The sequence below is a fragment of the Chiloscyllium plagiosum genome, unplaced genomic scaffold (genome assembly GCF_037043375.1).
Source record: "Chiloscyllium plagiosum isolate Xiang-an unplaced genomic scaffold, Cpla_swu_hap1 HiC_scaffold_4, whole genome shotgun sequence".
Lineage (NCBI taxonomy): Eukaryota > Metazoa > Chordata > Chondrichthyes > Orectolobiformes > Hemiscylliidae > Chiloscyllium > Chiloscyllium plagiosum.
Window position 1 is genome coordinate 14,516,047 of NW_028270142.1, and position 23,239 is coordinate 14,539,285.

Here is a 23,239-nt window from a genome sequence, read left to right on the forward strand (position 1 = left end):
GAGTTGTAAGCTGTAAGGAGGACTGTATGGAACTCCAGATTGATCATTAACAAGTTGGTGGAGTGGGCAGACAAGGTTCAATGGAGCAATGTGTGTAGTGATGGACCTTGGGAGGAAGAGCACTGAAAGGCAATGTTAAAATAGGGGCTGGAGAGCAAAGGGACCTGTCTGTTTACAAACCCAGACAAGTGAAGGTAGCAGGACAGTTAGTAAGAGCAGTAAGTAAAGAATACAGTATCATCAGCTTTATTAATGTGGGCAAAGAGTACAAGAGCAAGGAGGTGATGTTGAACTTGTATAGGACACTTGTTAGACCTCAGCTAGTGTAATATCTACATCTCTGGGCACCACAACATAGGAAGGAAGTGAACTCATGGGAGAGAATGCGGAAGCGATTTACAAAAACTGTTCCGGGGAGAGCAACTTCAGTTGTGGGAATAAATTAAAGTAGGTGCGACTGCAGTCCTTGGAGAGAAGATGGTTAAGAGGAAATCTGATGGTGGTTTTTGAAAATCATAAATGGGCTGGAATGATTAGACAGGGAGAAACTGTTCCCATTTGCAAAAGCAACATGAATGCACATTTAAAGTGCAAAAGAAGTGGTACGGTGGCACAGTGGTTAGCACTGCTGCCTTACAGCACCAGGGACCTAGGTTCAATTCCAGCCTCGGGTGACTGTCTGTGTGGAGTTTGCACATTCTCCCCGTGTCTGTGTAGGTTTCCTCCGGGTGCTCTGGTTTCCTCCCACAATCAAAAGATGTGCAGGTCAGGTGAATTGCCCACAGTGTTAAGTGCATTAGTCAGGGGTAAAATGCTGGGAAATGGGTTTGGGTGGGTTACTGTTCGGAGGGTCAGCGTGGACTTGTTGGGTCAAATGGCCTGTTTCCAAACTGTAGGGAATCTAATCTGAAACAAGGATGATATCCAAACAAAAATAAGTCACACAATGGTTAGTTGGGATGTTGAATGCATTGAGTGGAGGTGTGGTGGAGAAAGATTTGAGGCATTCAAGAGGATGTTGGACAGTTATTTGGATTAAAAAACATTATGTGCAGGAGTATGGAGGAAAAGCAGGAAATAGGTACTAGATAATTATGCTCATTCAATGAGTCAGTGTAGGCATGATAGATTGAGAGATATCCTTTTGAACTGTGATTCTGTGAATATTTGATCACAGCTAGGTAACTGAAATGTTTGCAAAGATATATACTAAATACAGTGAGCTCATCGGCCTATGGGTTTTACTTAGCTCTGCTTTCAGGGTGTGAATCTTTCACATTGTATTTCACAATGGGCAGAGTGTTATCGAGGTGATTCCAGTTGGAGAGCCAGCAATATATCCAAGCTGCCTGTTCTGGAAAGGAATGATAGGCCAGTCGGGAGGTGGAGAGGTTGTTGCTGGATGCTGAGGTTGGGAAATCCCATATGCTGAGAGCTGTTGGCCAATCAGAGGCTGACATCTCATTGGCTCAGCAGCGCCACCAGTGACAATGACAGCTGCTGGAACTGCACCCACAGGATCGCAGGACAACCCAGTTGACAGGTGAGTGAAGGCTGGAGAGATTTTATACAATGGGAGTCATGGGAGAGGGGTTGTAGGGGTGTCTGCAACAAGAGATTCCTTTTAGTTATTCCCCATTGCTGATGCTTGGTCCCTTGAGTGTGTTTGAACATTAGAACCCACTCCCACTTCACCTATTTTTAAGTCAACAAAAATCAGATTATAAAACTATAAAGTTCTTCGAGTTAGTAACATATGCTTTCCACGTATTTCAAACTGATATTTTTTACCACAGTGTTTCAAATAAATATTAGCACTTGGATAATCTGACATTTTACCGTATTTTGGAATATTTGCTATATTCCACAATATAACAGTCTTACATGCCAACAATAATAAGTCACCTCACTTTATTAACCAATGTAGATGCTCACCAAATGACTCAGAGTCTCCCTCCATTACGCACACTTGAATCACATCCGATGTCTCTCCAAGTTAGAAGTGGCTGTACAGTACTTGTTCAAGTCAATTAACATTGTCCTACAAACACATCACTCATCTGATTTCCAAGCCCCCCCTCTTATATAAAAAATAAAAATCTCAGATTTGTCAACATAATTAGACAATCATCTTTACAAATGGATATTGTTGGACAACATATCAATCACATTTATAAAAATACAGATACTCTTTTGCAAAATATGGCATTATCGAGATAAAAAGACAAATAGCGCAGGTAATCTAAGGGAAACAGAAAGTATTAGAAATTCACATACCAAAAACAGAAGTTGCTGGAAAAGCTCAGCAGGTTTAGCAGCATCGGTGGAGAGAAATCAAAGTTAATGTTTCACTGGACCCGAAACATTATCTCTGATTTGTCTCCACAGATGCTGCCAGACCTGCTGAACTTCTCTAGCAACTTCTGATTTTATTTCTGATTTATGGCATCTGCAGTTCTTTCGGTTTTTATTTAGAATTTCATGTTGTTTTTGAGGACATTTTGGTGGAACAGCTGCAGGCTACTCTGAAAGTGCTGATCAGATATCAGATGGAAAAGATATACTGATTGTACGGGAAGTGGAGTCTACTGAAAGATTGGAAATGCTGTTCTTGAAGTATAAGGTACCAATTCAAAATGTGAAACTCTGATTTTCTGCATTGCCACTCTACAGCTTGTTTCTCTACTGTTGTCTCTTAACCTTCTGTCTGATTGTGCTATATTGCTTCACTGAATTACTCATGCCCCTGTTCCTTTTGAAACATTACCTTAGCTTCATGTTTTAGATTATTCCCTTCTCAGAACCTGTTTATAAATCCCCTTTCACGCTTGCTGGTTTAGCTCAGTTAGGAGGACAGCTGGTCTATGATATAAAGTAATGGTAACATGATGGGTTCAATTTCTACACCAGATTACAATGGGGGATTCTCCTTCACAACCTCTCCCGTCGTCTGAGGTGTGGTCGTCCTCTCGTTAAAGTACCGCCAGTTGTCCATCTCTGATGAATGAGTAGGCCAGTGGTTACATTGCCTTTTAGCTTGGATACACTGCTTGCTGTTTTAGTCTTTCATGTACCTTTTTTAGAAAAAATGTACATTATGCTTTCTCTGGATTGTCTTTCTGTATTCATTATCCTGGATGATAATTGATTTTGAAATGTCACCTATCTCTGGGATTGTGCAACATCTCAGCCTGCCAATGGTCCCCTCTGAGCTTTCTCTCTGCATTATCTCTTTTCTCCTTATTGGATGCTTTTCTCTCCCAATTGCAGGAATAATGTTTGTTCCGGTTACCTGCCGATTGGGTTACTTTGTGACCATGCCAACTCTCATTTACCAGTTTGCTCTATTCCGTACATTGTTTTTCTATGTTGCACTTTCTTCTCAAACTCTCTGAATTCGCTCCTTTTCCACACTTTTCCATTGCCCTGCACACACCCCGAAGCTGCTTCTGTCACCCTTACTCTGGTCACTGCCCCACTTTTTAATTTACACTACATTTTGTATTATTTCATCTCCTGAATTGCCCTTAATTCTTTCTTTAACACCCTTTCCCATGTCCTTCTCTTTCACTTGTCCTGGTTTGCATTATTTTTCCTGCAATGTTCCCATTCTCTGGATTTTTCCTTTCTGCTATCTGAATGACCCCTCTTTTGTCATTTGTTTTTGTCTGCCCCATCTCCTTGATAAAGCTTTTCTTCCACTGATTGTCCCTGTGACTTAATCACTGAGGGGGTGCCCCTTATTCTGAGTTGCCCGTTTTTCTCTGAATTGCCGTCTCACTTTCTCTGGATGATGTTATTTGTTTTCTTTGAAGGCTCCCTTTCCTGGATTGCCCTGAAGGATGCATTAACTTTCTGAATTATTATTGCCCAGAGTGGATTGGTTTGCCCTGATTCCACTCGGTTTCTGGTTTATCCCTAGTTCCTGGTTTACCCTCATTTCCTGATTTACCCCAATTCCTGATTTACTCTCAGTTCCTGGATTGTCCCCAGTTTCTGGATTGCCTTGTCTGGTTTTCCCCTGTGTTCCTGATTTACCCCCTCCCGCCAAGTTCTCGGTTTACTCTCTGTTCCTGGTTTTCCCACATTCCTGCTTTCCCCCCATTCCTGGTTTATCCCTGTTCCTGATTTACTCCCTGTTCCCAGTTTGCCCCAAGTCGTGATTTTCCCATTGTTCCTGGTTTACCCCATTCCTGGTTTGCCCCTGTTCCTGATTTGCCCCTGTTCCTGGTTGGTCCCTACTCCAGGTATACCCCCATTCCCATTTGCCCCCTGATCCAAATTTGTCCCCTATTCCCGGTTTACCTTTTTTCCTGGTTGACCCCATTCCCAGTTTGCCCCAATTCTGGTTTGCCCCCTGTTCCCAGTTTCCCCCATTCCCGGTTTCCCCGTTCCCAGTTTTCTCCCTGTTCCTGGTTTCCCCCCATTCCCGGTTTCCCCTGGTCCCAGTTTCTCCCCATTCCCGGTTTCCCCCATTCCCTGTTTTTCACCCATTCCCGGTTTCCCCCGTTCCCAGTTTCCTCTGTTCCCGGTTTCTCCCCCATTCCCGGTTTCCCCTATTCCAGGGTTCCCCCTATTCCTGGGTTCCTGGTTTCCCCCCATTTCCAGTTTTCCCCCATTCCCGGTTCCCTACTGTTCCCAGTTTCCTCTGTTCCCGGTTTCCGCCCATTCCCGGTTTTCCCCCATTCCCGGTTTCCCCCTGTTCCCAGTTTCCTCTGTTCCCGGTTTCCGCCCATTCGCAGTATTCCCCCATTCCCGGTTTCCCGCTGTTCCCAGTTTCCTCTGTTCGCGGTTTCTCCCCCATTCCCGGTTCCCCCCTATTCCCGGTTTCCCCTGCTCCCGGTTTGTCCCCCATTCCCGGTTCCCAGTTTCCTCTGTTCCCGGTTTCCGCCCATTCCCGGTTTTCCCCCATTCCCGGTTTCCCCCTGTTCCCAGTTTCCTCTGTTCCCGGTTTCTCCCCCATTCCCGGTTCCCCCCTATTCCCGGTTTCTCCTGTTCCCGGTTTTCCCCCATTCCAGGTTTTCCCTGTCTCTCCCTGGCCGCCCTGACTGTGAAGGGCTGGGGGCAGGTCCTGGAGCCGCGGTGCGGGGCTGTGGGCGGGGAGACGGCGCCAGGCGCTCTATAAAGGCAGCGGCGGGGCTCAGTCCGTGCTCCCAGCGGTGACTGTGGCGGAGCAAAGCGGATCATCCCGCCACTATCCCGAGCAGAGACCCTATCGCCCAGCCTTTCCCTGCCGCTGGAAAGCCCCCCCGTCCTGACACTCTCTCTGCAGCAGCAGCAGTTGTTGTTGTGAGCCCTGACGGTAAGTCGGAACCGTTCCCCAGTCACTGAAATGCAGGATAGCAGCAGCTTGCACAGTTCTGGCTCCTTCAGCTCCTGGGAATTCTGTTTCCCCTTAACCAGGGGAACAGGATCCTCTCTCTGTGCTGGCACTGTCTGCCCCTTTAGGCTGCAACACCAGCAACTTCCACAGAATGAACTCCCTGAATTTTATCCACATCACAAATCTCTCATAAACCCATCCTTTTAACGTGTTAACTCTTAAAAACAATCAAGTGTTTTGTGGTTCAGGTATCGGGATGTCTAGATATACTAGCGTCCTGGTTGTCTCCATGACCACACTAGGGACACACTTTTCCCCAATACTGGACCATTTATTCTTGTATATGTAACAAACAAAGATGCTGAGTCCTTTAACCCACACAGTGTTCTCTTCATCTGCGCAGCTTCAAGCAAACCGGGATTTGGAGTGGTGCTGTGGAGTTAATCCCAGAATATTATTTTGTGGTCATTCACCATGAAGTCTTCAGGGTTGGGATGGATGAGACTCAGTGCTTCACTAATCATTGCACAAACAGTTATGATGATGAGCCCCAATGTTACTTCTGAGTTGGATGTAACGATGGCTCCATTGAAGAATGACCAAGAAGAACTCTTGGCAGGTGAAACAGTCACTCGAGTGAACAACAACTTTACAGATGGTTTGGATTCAATCCTGAGAAAATATTCGGGTCAACGTGGACAGATAACGTCCAGAAGGGCCAAGCGATCTATCACTGATCTGGACAGACAAGTAATCTTGGATCTTCATAACAAACTGAGGAGTCAGGTATCACCAAGTGCCTCCAATATGGAATATATGGTAAGTGCTTACCTCTTCTGCTTTAAAGCATCGTTTCAGCTTAATCTTTCAGGAAAAATAAGTAAAACAATATTGCTTGTTCAAAGTTAGAAACAAGCTTGTTTTTATTCAACTTCCGTTAAAGTTTACCAGATTATGAAGAAGGTTTCACCTTCTGTTGAAGCTAACAATCCAACCACCTGATGAAGGAGCAGCACACTGAAAGCTAATGCTTCCAATGAAACCTGCTGGACTATAACCTGGTGTGTGATTTGTGACTTTGAACAATCTAACTGTTTGTGTCTGTATTGGCATTATTGTGTGAATTTGTGTTTCTGATTTGCCCTTTGGAAATAACATGGAGTGGGGGGGCAAAAACTATTACATTTCTCAGATGGAGGGTCACCTTCCACTCACAGCTGACCTTCATGGTATTTAATTGTCATTGTTTGTTCCTTCCAAATGCACAGTTGCAAAAAAAAAATCAGTGATAGCATCAGATAGTCATTAGACCTGAGTTGTCCTGCATTCCTGCAAAAAAAAAGTCTTAAATTTATAGTTCTGATACTTACTATGTTTTGTTCAGGTGAAATAAAATTTGTCCTGTCTCAGCACCAAATTGCTCTATATGAATAAAATCTTACACAGAATGACATAAGATATGCAATACAGAAACAGACTGGCACGGACTGGTTTATGCTCCATTTGAATCTCCTCTCATCCTGCCTCATTTGGCTTGATTACCTTGTACCTTGTACCTTGTCCCTCAGATGCTTGTTTAGCTTCCCTTGAATGTACATGTACAATTCACTTCAACCACCTCCTCACCTAGTGACTTCTATGTACTTACCAATCTTTGGGTGAAGAAGATGCTTCTGAAATCCCTTTCCCATTTCATGGTCATTACGTTACATCAATGACGTCTGGTTATGCTGCTCCCCACGTGTGGAAACAGTCTGTGTCTATTTCATCAAAACTTTTCAGAATTTTACCTATCTCTCATTGGTCACCCTTCACTTTTTTGCTTTCAAGTAAAGGGTGACCCATTGTGTTGCAGCTTTTCTACTCACTTCTTGTACCATCCTTGTAAATCTGCGGTGCAACTCCTCCTGTCTCTACATACTTTTGGCAGTCAAAATTCCAAACAGTACTAAGTGCGATTGAACCTAAGATTGATATAAGTTCAGCAAAACACCATCACATTTCCATTCCATCCCTCTTGAAATAAAGCCTAATGCTTTGTTTTTCAAATGGCCTTGCTAACTTTTACAATCGGTACAGTGTGGAAACAGGCCATTCAGCCCACACCAATCCTCTTGGGGGCGTCCCACCCAGACTCACTCCATCCCTGTAACCCTGCATTTCCCATGGCTAACCCACCTAGCCTGCACTTTCTGGGCAATTTAGCATGGCTGATCTACCTAACCTGCACATCTTTGGATTGTTGGATGAAACTGGAGCACCCGGAGGAAACCCATACAAACAGGTGCTTGAGGATGGAATTAAACCCAGGTCCCTGGCACTGTGAGGCAGCAGTGCTGAGCCACTGTGCTGCCTTGGTGTAAATCTTTGGTGATTGCTGTATGGGTCCTCCAAGATCTCTTTATTCCCCTCCCCACCTTGACTTGCATGGTTCGAAATAGCAAATGGACTGTCTTCTTACCGAAATGTACTGGCTCACAATTCTGAGTTAAATTTCATTTTCCAATCTACTCTGCTTTCAAAGAAATGAAAAGATAACATAGAACTGGAGTATTCCATTTCCCAAACATTGGGCAGCATTTCCCAAACATTGGGCCACCCTGCGGGTGGTTTGGAAGGCAGGCAAGGGTGTAAAATAGGACATAATAGCACAGGAAATATTAGTAGTGCCCACAATCAGACCCAGCTTCCCCACCCACACAGCACAGCCCACTGTGATGGGAGAGCTGTCAGGCACCCTTTTTGCCACTGGATTAATGGAGTTCCTAAAGTCTACACTAAATAGGCAGATATAGGCCTTCTCCTGCCTTCCCATAATTCCTGTCAGGGTGGTAGTGCCCAATGGGAAGCCCATGAGCCCTAGCTGCTTAGATTGATGAGCAAGGAAAATAGATTACCTCCTTCACCGACCTCATACTTCTCATGGTCTTCTCCCTGACCCTGGCTTGAGATTTTCCCTCCACTTAACCATCTGCTCAACTTTCCATCCCCTGCCCCCGTTCACCAAGGTCTATCAAGCATGGACTGTCAAAACTACACGTCTCCCCATTCCCACACTTACCTCTCCATCCAGGTCTGAAGATTTCTGTTGGGAGCTAGGTGCATTTTCAGTGGTCGTCTAGTCCAACTGCTCAGGCAGAGAGCAGCTGGCCAATGAGGTGTTTCAACAAAAGTAGAAGTCTCTATGGGTCTCTGATTTATACACAGCAGCTCTGTCCCTGCAGCCAGTTCAGTCAGTCTTTCCAATGGCACCCCCCCCGCCCCCCCAGGTGACCTGAGCAATCAGGTACTCACAGGTGCACTCCCATGCCATCCCAGTCTCTTCAGGTTGGTCATGTATCTCCCAGCTCCTTGATCATCTCCTCCTGAGCCTCCTGGAAATCAACGATGACGGTGTGTTTCCTCAGGAGAGTTTGGGCAGATCCAGCAGACTCTGGTTCACATCCTCCTCCATCTGCAGAGCTCTCTGCATTGCCAGGTTGGCAGTCCTTGGAAGACAGGGGTGTGGTTTTTCTTCCTTATTAACACCCTGTCAAATTTTAATTGGTTGCATGACCACTCAGTGGAATGGGGTGATCTTGACTCTGAATTTACTTTGAAGGCGTGGGAACCCCTGGTGCAATGTAAAAGTCTGCCCATTGTTCAATAGACAATAGGTGCAGGAGTAGGCCATTCTGCCCTTCGAGATTGCACCACCATTCAATATGATCATGGCTGATCATCCTTAATTAGTATCCTGTTCCTGCCTTATCTCCATAACCCTTGATTCCACTATCATTGAGAGCTCTATCCAACTCTTTCTTAAATGAATCCAGAGACTGGGCCTCCACTGCCCTCTGGGGCAAAGCATTCCACACAGCCACCACTCTCTGAGTGAAGAAGTTTCTCCTCATCTCTGTCCTAAATGATCTACCCTGTATTTTTAAGCTGTGTCCTCTGGTTCGGCACTCACCCATCAGCGGAAACATGTTTCCTGCCTCCAGAGTGTCCAATCCTTTAATAATCTTATGTCTCAATCAGATCCCCTCTCAGTCTTCTAAACTCAAGGGTATAGAAGCCCAATTGCTCCAGTCATTCAGCGTAAGGTAGTCCCGCCATTCCAGGAATTGACCTCGTGAACCTACGCTGCACTCCCACAATAGCCAGAATGTCTTTCCTCAAATTTGGAGACCAGAACTGCACACAGTACTCCAGGTGTGGTCTCACCAGGGCCCTGTGCAGCTGCAGAAGAACCTCTTTGCTTCTATACTCAATCCCTCTTGTTATGAAGGCCAGCATGCTATTAGCCTTTTTCACTACCTGCTGTACCTGCATGCTTACCTTCATTGACTGGTGTACAAGAACACCCAGATCTCTTTGTACTGCCCCTTTACCTAAATTGATTCCATATGGGTAGTAATCCGCCTTCCTGTTCTTGCCACCAAAATGGTTAACCATACATTTATCCACATTAAACTGCATCTGCCATGCATCTGACCACTCACCCCTAACCTGTCCAGGTCACCCTGTAATCTTCTAACATCCTCCTTACATTTCACCCTGCCACCCAACTTAGTATCATCAGCAAATTTGCTAATGTTATTACTAATACCATCTTCTATATCATTAATATATATTGTAACAAGCTGCGGTCCCAGCACTGATCCCTGCGGTACCCCACTGGTCACTGCCTGCCATTCCGAAATGGAGCCGTTTATCACTACTCTTTGTTTCCTATCAGCCAACCAACTTTCAATCCAAGTTAGTGCTTTGCCCCCAATACCATGCACCCTAATTTTGCTCACTAACCTCCTATGTGGGACTTTATCAAAAGCTTTCCAGGTACACTACATCTACTGGATCTCCCTCGTCCATCTTCAGATTCACATCCTCAAAAAATTCGAGAAGGTTAGTCAAGCATGATTTCCCCTTCATAAATCCATGCTGACTCTGACCTATCCTGTTACTACTAATCAGATGTGTCGTAATTTCATACTTTATAATAGACTCCAGCATCTTTCCCACCACTGAGGTCAGACTAACTGGTCTATAATTTCCTGCTTTCTCTCTCCCACCTATCTTAAAAAGTGATACAACATTAGCCACCCTCCAATCTGCAGGAACTGATCCCAAATCTATCGAACTCTGGAAAATAATCACCAATGCATCCACGATTTCTCGAGCTGCATCCTTCAGTATCCTGGGATGTAGACCATCAGGCCCTGGGGACTTATCAACCTTCAGACCTAACAGTCTCTCCAACACCAATTCCTGGCAAATATAAATTCCCTTAAGTTCAGGTCCTTCAGCCACTGTTACCTCAGGGAGATTGCTTGTGTCTTCCCCAGTGAACAGATCTGAAGTACCAATTCAATTCTTCTGCCATTTCTTTGTTCCCCATAGTATATTCCCCTGTTTCTGTCTTCAAGGGCCCAATTTTAGTCTTAACCATTTTTTTGCTTTTCACATACCTAAAAATGCTTTTACTATCCTCCTTTATATTTTTGTCCAGTTTACCTTCATACCTCATTTTTTCTCTGCATATTTCCTTCTTAGTAATCCTCTGTTGTTCTTTAAAAGCTTCCCAGTCCTCCATTTTCCCACTTATCTTTGCTATGTTATACTTTCTCTTTTAACTTTATATGTTTCTTAACTTCCCTCGTCAGCCACGGCCACCCATGCCTCCTCCTAGGATCTTTCTTCCTTTTTGGAATGAACTGATCCTGCATCTTCTGCATTATACCCAGAAATATCTGCCATTGTTCCCCACTGTCATTCCTGCTAAGGTATTGCACCATTGAACTTTGACCAGCTCCTCCCTCATAGCTCCATAGTTCCCTTTATTCAACAGAAATATTGTCACTTCTGATTGTACCCTCTCCGCCTCAAATTGCAGATTGAAGCTTATTGTATTATGGTCACTACTTCCCAATGGCTCCTTCTCTTCGAGGTCTCTGACCAATTCTGGTTCGTTACACAATACCAGATCCAGAATTGCCTTCTCCCTGGTAGGCTCCAGCACCAGCTGTTCTAAGAATCCATCTCGGAGGCACTCCACAAAGTCTCTTTCTTGAGGTCCAATACCATCCTGATTCTCCCAGTCTACCTGCATGTTGAAATCCCCCATAACAACTGTAGTATCATCTTTGCGACAGGCCAATTTCAGCTCCAGACTACTGTTTGGGGGCCTGTAGATAACTCCCAAGAGGGTCTTTTTACCCTTAGAATTTCTCAGCTCCATCCATACTGTCTCTCCAGCTCCTGATTCTAGGTCCCCCCGTGCAAGGGACTGAATATCATCCCTTACCAACATGGCCACCCCACCCCCTCTGCCCATCAGTCTGTCCTTACGATAGCATGTGTAGCCTTGAATATTCATTCCTGAAGCCAATCGTTGGATTTCTGTTCACTTTGTGAAATGATTGTGTGCTCATAGAATAATTTATCACCCTTTTTAATTTGTTGGAGCAAATCAGTTACACATTGACTTACCTTCATTATTTTAATTGGAAATATTGTGTGTGGGGGGGTGTGTGTGACCAGCAGGCAAAGGGAACCATGTGAAATTGTTGACAATCAATTTTAAATAGTCAGGTAACACACTGCAATATCTGCCAGAATAATTATTGAACATTTTTAGATTTAGATAGGAACATGTTAACATTTGATGAAAATATCATGCAACATCCTGGAAGAAACTTTACTTGATGAGCCTGTTTTAAAACGTGGTAGGACCACATTGATGGCTAGCACTAAAGTGTTAAAGTCTCTCATCAAAAGTTGGTGAGCTTTACTGTAGAATTTCCTTTTTGCTTTTGGAAACTGAGAGCAGCTACCTGTATGTGGCAGTCTAACATAGGAACCACACCTGCACTTTTCATTTCCATGAAGAGGGAACAGAATTTACAACAGCACCAGTCATTTCTCCAGTGATACGGCAAATCTGCAAAATTCTACTCTGCACACAGAGAGAGAGAGAGAGAGAGAGCAGCAGCAGAAAGTGTTTCTTTCCAAAGGCTCATGTTGACTTCTGGATGGTGGGTATGCAGGTGACAGCAAGAGAATAAATGGCCATGTGTGCATTTAACTAACTTTTTCAACTTGTAATATTATGCAAGTGCTACTAATAAAAATAGTTTATTTATATTTTAAGGCCTAATACTAATATTGACAATTACTTATGTGCATAAAGTGCACTTATGTGCACATTGTGCTGCTGCTAGAACAGTTTGTGTTTGACTAGATGTTGATATGGAAAGTAATTTATATGCCTTTTCTAACTAGGGTTTTTAATTATGTTTCTTCCTGTTTCCAATTGCCTTAATATTAGCCTGCATATATAATAATTTATGATTTTGCCTGTGTAAAGGTAACTTGAATCAACTAGAAGAGAATAGATATCCTGAGACAATTGAAATGTTTGGGGTAACTAAGCTTTCTGGTAGCTGTCATTCATCAATTGTTTTTATTTACCTAAATATGAAGTAAATTTATATGCAGAAAATGTTGAAGCTTTTACCCAATTGGCTAGATTACTGAAATCACAACAAGTATAGGAACTGTCATTCTTTTTTTTTTTTTTTTTATAGATATTTTTATTAGAAATTTAACATTTTTACAAGTTTACAAAAATAAACAAAACTCTCAGATATAAACATTGATATACAATTAGCTCAAATATACAATAGCCAAAATTTGACAACAAAAACAAAACAAAAAAAAACAAAACAAAAAAAAACAAAACAAAACAACAAAAAAAACCCAAAAAAAAAACCCACAAAAAAAAACAAACAGACAAAACTCAACTATCTACTAATCTAACCTACAACTAACCAGGGTGTATATTTAAGTCTCTTACATGCTCGGGATGTGTTAACATCAGATATGATAAAACCCGTATTCGTGCGGGATTCCTCCCCCGAGGGGCCGCGGACCAGCCAGGTTCGTAGTCTCAATTAAATAAAAGCCCTTGTTAGGATAGCCGAAATGTCTGTATTTATGTAATTCAAAAAGGGCTGCCATATTTTATAAAATAATTCGGTCTTTCGGTGCACCATATTTGTAAGGAAGTCAAGGGGAATACATTCCATAATTAGTCTGTGCCAATTTGAAAGTCCAGGGGGGCCCTCCGCCACCCAGTTCATCAAAATATTTTTCCTTGCACAGAAAGAAAGAATAGAAAATAGTCTCTTCCCGTACGTGTCCAGGGAGGGAAAGTTCGAAAAGCCCAAGAGGAGAGATACGGGGTCCACTTTTATTTCCGTTCCTAAAATTTCTGTCAGGGTACTTGCTACTTTAGTCCAATATCCACGGATCTTATGACAGGTCCATAAGCAATGTACAAGAGTGCCCACCTCTATTTTGCATTTAGGACACATTGGAGATGCTCCTGCCTTAAATTTTGCCAATCGAACCGGTGCTATATGGGCCCTATGAAGTATCTTCAGCTGGATAGCCTGGGTTCTGTTACAGATGGTAATTCTTCTAGCATTTTCCCAGATATCATTCCACGTTTCTGTGGAGATTTCTAGTCCCAGATCCTGATCCCATGTTTTAAGCAGATTATCCATATCTCCCGATACTTCATCATGTAGCAAATGATAAATATTACTGACGGAAGATACCCCCACTGGTTGTAGGACACTACATTCTCTATCGGATTTATAAAGACTATCTAATAACGTAGTCTTCTTCTGTATAAAATCTCGAATTTGGAAGTATCGAAAGAGGTCTCCATTGGGTAATCCGAATTTCTGACGCAGCTGTCCGAAAGACATCAGGACCCCATCTTTAAATAAATCCCCAAGACATGAGATACCCCTGGCTCTCCAGAGCTTAAAAGTGGCATCTGTTAACCCCGGTTGGAATCCCCATGCTCCCACTATCGGTGCATAGGGGGATGTTTTATGTGAATTACCCTCATTTTGCCGCATTATATTCCAAGCCTTGATTGTATTCAGTATTATGGGGTTTTTACAGTGATCTGTAATGATTTTCCTCTTGTCTGAGAATAAAAGGTTAATAAGTGGGTATTTTACTTGAGAAGCCTCGATGTCCAACCAGATTGATTGTGGATCAGACAAGACCCAATCAGCTATATAACTTAATAGGGAACTTAATTGATATTTCCTAAAATCTGGGAAGTCCAATCCACCCCTTGCCTGTGGAAGCTGTAGCTTCTTCAGCTTAATGAGGGGTCGCCTATGGTTCCAGATAAAGGAACTCAGCCAGCCGTATAATTTACATAAAGCTGTCCTCGGCAGCATCACCGGAAGCATTCTCATAGGATATAGGAGACGGGGCAGGATATTCATTTTGATTAATGCTATTCTACCCAGCCAGGAAATTGGCAGGTCTCCCCATCGCTGGAGGTCCTGCCTTATCCTTTCCAATAAATACACAAAATTAGCCTTATACAACTGACCAAATACTGGAGTAATAAAAATGCCTAAATATACGAAACCCTCCAGGGACCAGCGAAAGGGAAAAAGGGAACCGTCCGCTAAGCGGGGTATCACAGCAAGGCCACCCATTGGCATAGCTTCCGATTTTGAAAAATTAATTTTATAGCCTGAGAATGCACTAAATGTATTAATAACTTGGATTAAGCGAGGTATGGACATCAAAGGGTTACTGAGGAATAGAAGAACATCATCTGCATAAAGGGTAATTTTATGTTTACCTGTACCAATCCTTGGGGCCACTATGTTAGGATCAGCTCGTATAGCTTCTGCTAGTGGTTCAATTATTAGCGTGAATAACAATGGCGAGAGGGGACATCCCTGACGGCAGCCCCTACCCACACTGAAGCTATCCGAGCCTAATCCATTAGTAACCACAACTGCTTTGGGATCACTATACAATGTTGAGATCCATTTGGTAAACACCTGTCCAACACCAAACCTCTCCAATGTGTAAAACAAATATGACCATTCGACCCTATCAAATGCCTTTTCCGCATCTAATGAAACCACTACTCCTGGTATCTTTCCCTGATGACAAGCTTGAATCATATTCAGAGCCCTTCTAACATTATTAGATGATCTACGGCCCTTAATAAACCCCGTCTGATCCTCCTTTATAATATGTGGCAGTATCCTTTCTAATCTCAGTGCTAACGTTTTAGAGAGGATTTTAAAATCTACATTTAGCAAGGATATTGGTCTGTATGATGTACAATCTTCTGGGTCCTTTCCTTTTTTGAGGATAAGAGAGATATTTGCCTCTTTCAGCGAAGGCGGGAGACAGCCCTGACTATATGCATAGTTATACATGTCCATAAGTGGACCAACCAGTATTTCTGTAAATTCTTTATAGAATTCAGCTTGAAAGCCATCTGGGCCCGGCGTCTTACCATTTTGAAGGTGCCTAATTGCATCAACTATTTCTTGGGGTGTAAGAGGAGCATTTAGGACCGATACTTGTTCCGGAGTTAGGTCTGGAAAAGTCAAATTTTTAAAAAATGACTGCATCCTCTTCGCCCTATCTTCACAATCCTGTGATTTATATAACTCAGAATAGAATTTTCTAAAGGTCGCATTAATCTTTTTATGATCATGAGTCAAAATACCCGTACTTTCCTTAATAGACATAATCGTCTGAGGGGCCTTTTTTTTCTTTGCAAGAAATGCTAAGTATCTGCCCGGTTTGTTGCCATATTCATATAATCTTTGCTTTGCAAATAATATTTCCCTCTTAGCCGTTTGAGTAAGTGTAGTATTTAGAGCTGTCCTAAGAGCTGTAATCCTTTGCAATTTAATAATAGAGGGTCTATCAGTGTATGCTGTTTCAGCCGCTTTTAAGCGGGCTTCAAGCAAACGCTGTTGTTCTCCTTTTAATTTCTTCTGGGTCGCTGAGTAGGAGATGATCAAGCCTCGCGTGTAAGCTTTGATGGTCTCCCACATCATTGACGGGTTGCTAGCTGTACCTGAATTAATTTCTAAAAAAGTTTTAAATTCTTGAGAGAAGTACTTTACAAATTTACTATCTTTCATTAAGAAGGGGTCCATACGCCAATGCCGAGGGGATGTCCTACTGTTCCTCGCCTTAGTTTCCATATATACAGCAGCGTGGTCAGAAATTGCTATATTACCTATTTTACAGGATGATATGGAATTTAAAAAAATTGAGGGGGCAAAAAACATATCAATTCTGGTATGACATTTATGTGGATTAGAGTAGAAAGAAAAATCTCTACCCTGTGGATGAAGACATCTCCATACATCTACCAATCCTAATTCTTTGTTCAGATCCATCAATTGTCTAGATCTGGGAGATACTCCTGCAGTACTCTTGGGAATCCTGTCTACTTCCGGATCCATAATACAATTAAAGTCTCCCCCTATAATTATATGACGGGCATCAAAAGCCATCAATTTTGAGAAGGCTTCTGTTATAAATTTAAAGGGGTGTGCCGGGGGGCAGTACAAATTTAAAATCCCATATTCCTCTCCATTTATGAGAGCTTTAATCAAGATATATCGTCCAGATTCGTCTTTTATCTGCTTTAGGATTTTGAAAGGGAAATTCTTCCGAACAAGAATAACAACTCCCCTGCTTTTTGAGCTAAAAGAAGAAAAAAAGGCCTGATCAAATCCGCCCTGTCGTAATTTCAAGTGTTCTTTATCTGACAGATGCGTCTCCTGTAGGAGAGCTATATCAACTCTTTCCTTCTTAAGATTTGATAATATTTTCTTCCTTTTAAGTGGCGAATTACTCCCTTTGACATTCCAGGTGCACCACTTAACCGATTGATCAACCATAATCCTCTGGGCCAATCCGAGACCCCTCGGGAGGGGGAACCCTATCCAGAACATCCCGAGCATGGAACATGTAAAATTTACAAAAATAAACCCTCTTTAATACACCCACAACAATACAGTAAAAAACTATTTCTAAATAAAAAAAATATAAAACATATCTAAGTGGAGACTTTCCCCCTTGTTCCCAGGGGGCATCACTTCCTCTCCAAAAATCCCTCATATCCTCTCCCAACCAATGCCCCACCCTTGACCCAGGCACTCCTCAATAAAGTGAGGAAAATTCAAATATAATACAAAGCTAGAGTTAACAGTGAGCACCCCACCCCCACCCCTACCAACACCTGGGTATATTTGGTAATGTTAATACCATATATAAACATATAACTATAAAATTACCAGTTCAACAAATAATAATTAAATATGATAATACAAAATAACGAAGGGAAAAACAACCCCGCTCCTAAAGACAGAGGTAAAATCGAATAAGGTAACCACCTCCCCCCACCAACATTAACCAAATCCCCCAACTTATATATACATATATATACATACACATACATATATATATATATACATACATACACACACATATACATACACCCCTCATATATACATAAAATAATAACAGAAAACAACTCCAAGGGGGGGGGGGGAGAAAATCAAATCCCTCTCCCCACCCCCCATAATAATATTAAGCAATAAGGTAAGAAAAAAAAGGGAGGGGATATAAACCAAAACGGGGGGGGAAGGCAGACCAACATCCATTATGTCCTACAGTTTATCTAAGAGAGTCCAAGAATTCCTTAGCCTTTTCTGGTGATCCAAAGTTATATACAGAACCTTCATGGTTAAAGCGTAACATCGCTGGGTAGCGTAAGGAGTACTGTACATTTAAGTCCCTTAAACGCTTCTTCGCCTCGTCGAATGCTTTCCTCTTTCGAACCAGAGCCGGGGAAAAGTCCTGAAATAGCATGATCTTGGATCCTTTGTAGATCATAGCTTGGGGGTCTTTTCCGAGATTTCTAGAGGCTTCTAGGAGTATCTGCCTCTCCCTGTAGCTCTGCAGCCGGAACAGGACCGGGCGTGGGCGCTGGTTCGAGCCAGGCCCGCGTATTGCTACCCGGTAGGCCCATTCCACCCTTACCTGGCCTGATCCAGCTTGCAGATTTAAAAGTTGTGGCAGCCACTGCTCCAGGAATGCTGTAAGCTGGCCTTCCTCTTCCTGCTCGGGAAGGCCCAGCAAACGAATATTTTTTCGACGACCTCGATTATCGAGGTCGTCAATATGATTTTCCAAGGTCCGGACTCGCTGCTCGAGAGTCCGGACCTGATCCACGGCCGATTGAGCGGTTGTCTCCGAGGTCGCGGCCTTTAGCTCCGCCCCTCCGACTCGGCGTTGAATTTCTTCAATTTCATGGTCGTGCTTCTTCAGCGCGGCCGACAACGACTCCCAACGGTTCCTGGATTCGACGATAAAGGCATCGATCTTCGAGTCAAGCTTGGAAAGCATTTCTGCAAGACTTGCTACTGTAGGTAAGTCCCCCGGGGCGGCTGTGGACGCCTCTGCTGCAGCTGGAGAGTGTGAGGGAGGGGTTGCTGCTTGCTGAGAGCTGCGGGCTCCCTTCCCTTTAGTCATTTTAACTTAGGATAAAGTTGCTTAAATATAGCTTAAATGTAATATTAAACCACTAATTCAGTTACTAAACTATTATAAATGATTTATAGATGATTTGGTGAGCTTGGTAGGGGGTAGGTGACCCACTGTGCCCAAGTCTTGGGAGGAGCACTATAGACTCAGTCTTACTGGGTCGCCGCCATCTTGGATCCCCGGAACTGTCATTCTTGTTGTGTGCCTTAAACTGCTTACTGTCTGTTCATGATTAGATTCCCTAGAGTGTGGAAACAGGCCCTTCGGCCCAACAAGTCCACACCGACCCTCCGAAGAGCAACCCACCCAGACCCATTCCCCTACACCTAACACTATGGACAACTTAGCATGGCCAATTCACCTGGCCTGCACATCTTTGGATTGTGGGAGGAAACCGGAGCACCCAGAGGAAACCCACGCAGACAATGTGCAAACTCCACACACAGTTGCCCGAGGCAGGAATTGAACCCGGGTCCCTGGTGCTGTGAGGCAGCAGTGTTAACCACTGTGCCACACTTATATAATCTTTTAGTGAAATGTTGTATCAAAAAGTTGAAAGCCAATTCGTGAAAATGAGAAATACCAAGCTGTTATACAAATCCACCTGTTTCCTACTCTAAAACATGATGGATGTGTTGAAAAGTAAAAAAAATGTAAATTTAAAATGTCACCATGCGAATTAATATGTGAAAAGATAATATGTTTGTAAGGGTTATGTCAATGGGCATTAAATGGTTCAAGATACAACTTAAGTGTCAAAAGATGTACAATATAAGCTGTTATCACAGCAATACATTGTGTGACCTGTGTTCAGGCATAGCTTCTGCTATGCTATACTTTTGCAGGTTTGCATCAATGAAAAGCACAATTCAGGAGCTTGACTCAAGTGTTATGTGTGTGTTCCTCCAGATGGCTGTCTTGTTTGGATTTCAATGTTTAGAAAGTAATAAGAATGTCCATTGGATTCCACAAGTAATTTCTTCACTTTGTGACTGAGGTTCACTTTGCAATAGTTTATGTTAGAAATTCAGATCCAGGCTCAACATAGTTTTCCAACTGTTTAAATTGTGAATTGGAAAATCATGTGTAATGTTCACCTAAATTTCTGTGCAGGCAGGACTGCTGAGGACAAGAGCATAAAGTTGAAGTTACTCCTTTATAAGCCTGGTGCTGAGGTATTTCTAGTGACTCAGAATTTCCCAAACACTTCTGTCATCGAAATAGCTCATTTATACCATTTGAGTTTGTTCTATAGAACAAAAATCAGCACTTAAGATGTCCTTTTTTAATTACTTGTGCTGTAATATTTTAGTAGGAGTTTGGCATTGATTCATAGCTACAGTCAATGCATAAAATAATTATCATTGCTCCACTCTGCAGTTCACTTGTTGAAGTTTGCAAATTTCTTGAAATTATGCCAGTTTTCTTGCCACAGTCATTTTGATTGAACAATAATGACCATAAACAAATGTTTTAAAGTAGAATAACATCTTTTCTTTCCCTCCAATACTTCTCTAACTTGTAGCTAAAATCCAAACTGCTTTTGCGGAAATATCTGATCACATAGTTCTGTTTTTTAAGCCCCTCTCTCAGATCCAGCAGTACTCCCTGCATTCTGCAACAGTTCGCAATAACATTTGACGTCAGTAGCTGCCCTGTTGTACCACGGATTGGTGGATGTGTGATTGCTTTCAATGAAAAGCAATCAATTAACTAACCGGAAAGAATAAGTAAAGTGCATGCTTTTACTAAGACTGCCAATAGGTTGCAAGCTTGAAGTTACAACGTGAAGCCAAATGCAATTTGGAAATCATTAATTTTTGATCAAAGCATACTGACAGAATTCACTAGTTTTTCAGATTGCTTGTTCTGCGCATGAAATTAAAAAAAATATTGCAAATACAAAATAAAGGCAGAAAAAGCTGCAACTACGTAAGCCATTTTGTATAAATTATTTGTTTGAATTTATATGACAAAATGGTAGATTTCAAAGTAAGAATTTACTAATGACTATGAAACCATTGCTGGTTGGTAGGAGAAACCTACCTAGCTCACTAATGTCCTTCAGGCAACAAAATCTGCCATGTTCACTTGGTTTGGCTCACATATGACTCCATACCCAGAGCAATGTGGTTGCCTTTCAACTACCTCCTGAAATGGGAGAACATGAGGACTGCAGATGCTGGAAAAGCACAGCAGGTCAAGCAGCATCCGAGGAGCAGGAGAATTAATGTTTCGGGGCATAAGCCCTTCATCAGGAATGAGCTCATTTCTGATGAAGGGCTTATGCCTGAAATGTCGATCCTCCTGCTCCTTGGATGCTGCCTGACCTGCTGTGCTTTTCCAGCACCATAGCCTTGACTACCCCCTGAAATAGCCTAGCAAACCACTCAGTTCAAGGGCAACTGGGGATCAGCAAACGTGCTGGTTGGCAATGACACCCACATCCCCTGCATGAACTTAAACCAAAATGATTAAACAGGGTGGAGCTAAATCTGATCGCCTCCAAAATAGATGCAATGTTTAACTAAATAGCCCAAGCTGGTTGATTGCAATGCAGGTAACATGCTTATTTACTGTGTGCAGTTAGCATTAATCATGCTATTCATTCATTGCACACGTCAGCTAGGGCCCAAAATGATAACTTGGTAACGCTAGCTTGCTCTGTATAAAGATAGCATGTATTCAGCAAGGGGAGTTGCATTGTTATTGATGCAGAGTGTTGCAGCATGTAGAAATGGACCTGAACTGGGGTAGCATTGAAGAGTGGAATGGTAGAGCATGGCTTCCAACGATTTTAGACACTGCCCTAGAGACCTTGATGGAGGAATGAAAAGTAGGGATGTGATGCCCTCTATCCACAGTGGGCCAGGAGCTGACTCTGACAGTGCTCCCACTGTCTTTTGAGCAGATAGCAACGAAGGTCAATGCCAGAATCCTTTTCCCAGAGGATCTGGATTTTATGCCATTAAGAATTTCAGTCACCTCACATGAGTAATCAAGGTCAGCGATTGCATCTTCAAATGCCAAATTCTGAAAATGCTCAATTCCCGCCATCCACATCATTAATTTTCATCAACGGGGCTCATTGCACCATTTAGATGCTCCTCAATGGCCTCACACATATACAGCACAGCTGCTATCCTTAGACTCACACAGTTTCCATACATTATGCAAGACCAATGCTGTAATATCAACAGATTACATAATATTCAGGCAGAATTTTCTGTCTCTTTCTGAACGGGAGGCATAGAACGTAAGAGAGCATAAAATAACTGATTTCTGCATAATAAGACTGCTGCCCCACACCACACCATCACCCTTCTACCCTGCTACTGTTAGACACTCGAAGTGCAACTGGTCGACTGGCAAAGGAATAATTGGAAGACATGGGAATAAGAGTGGGTTGGCTATGTTGAAGGATTATTAACCCAAGGGACTCGATTGCTGAGCCAGAAAAGAAATGAGTTTATCTGGGCAATTTGAATTCTGTCTATTTTAAAATTCCAGTTATGATTATTCATTAGTGATGGTAAACATCTAACTGGTGAGTTGCTGCAACAATCCATCCAGGTCACAAAGGTTCTTTCAGAGTGGAAGATTTGCTTTCCTTACCTGTTTCTGGCGTTTATGTGGCCAAGTCTGAAATGCTCCATGAAATGGCTTAGCACGGGCTTCAGTTGTCAAGGTAACTTGCCACGACTTTTATCAGGGCAATTAGGGATAGGAAATAAATGGGGGCCTTTTGAATGACACTTAAATCCCACAAATGAACAACACAGGTGTGATTTCACACTCTCCTCCACCAGCTCAGATACTGTTACTGCACAAACTTTAGGTGAATCTTTAGACCAATACTTCCCATATATTTTCTCATCAGAGGTCCATTTTGATTTTCGGAGATTCCCAAGCATTATAAGCAGTGGGGATTATGAGAGGGTGGAGTGGCTGCATGATGGGGGAAGAGGGGAGGAAATGTCTGTGAGGGTGGGAGGCGAATGCTAGTGTGGAGGTGGGGGTGGGGGGGGTGGGTGCGGTAAGTAGCTGTAAAGAGGAAGTTGCCTGTGAGAGAGCACGTGATCTGTTGAGTGCCGCAGCAGGGAAGCTGCTGTATCCACAAGATTTTACATACAAAGAACCTACTCTCTATCAGGTTCGGGCCTTAATCTTGGGCAGTTAGGCCACATTGACTCCTTAACAACCTGTGCCATTTAAATGGACCTCACAGCTGTTAGCAATTGGTTGGAGCCCCTCGGCGGCCATTACTGTAGTGTAGCTTATGACCTCAAAGTCTCGGCTGGTATCCCCATTTAAGGGGGGCATGACCTACCGTTTAGGAAAGCCTGGTTTAGAAGATCCGCACATAGTGGGATTCTGGACACGAATGGCCTGTGAGTAAGGGATGTAGGGAGGTATGGTTTACCAGAGGGAGAAGTTGCACAAAGTTTTGCCACTAAGATGAGACATTGGTGGCACAGACTCAATGGGCTGAAGGGCCTCCTTTTGTATTGAATCACTGATACAGTG

At 42.9% G+C, this 23,239-nt stretch overlaps 1 protein-coding gene across 2 annotated transcripts in view; it reads left to right on the top strand.

Annotated features, from left to right (window-relative positions):
- The first annotated feature begins 5,167 nt into the window (after window positions 1–5,167).
- LOC122549395 (cysteine-rich secretory protein LCCL domain-containing 1-like) overlaps window positions 5,168–23,239 on the top strand; it is a 67,301-nt gene continuing 49,229 nt past the window's right edge. For both annotated transcript variants that reach the window (XM_043689146.2, XM_043689147.2), the window contains exons 1-2: window positions 5,168–5,302; window positions 5,727–6,142. In XM_043689146.2, coding sequence (XP_043545081.2) covers window positions 5,798–6,142 — 345 coding nt within the window. In that variant the 5' untranslated portion in view covers window positions 5,168–5,302; window positions 5,727–5,797. The remainder of the gene's footprint in view (window positions 5,303–5,726; window positions 6,143–23,239) is intronic.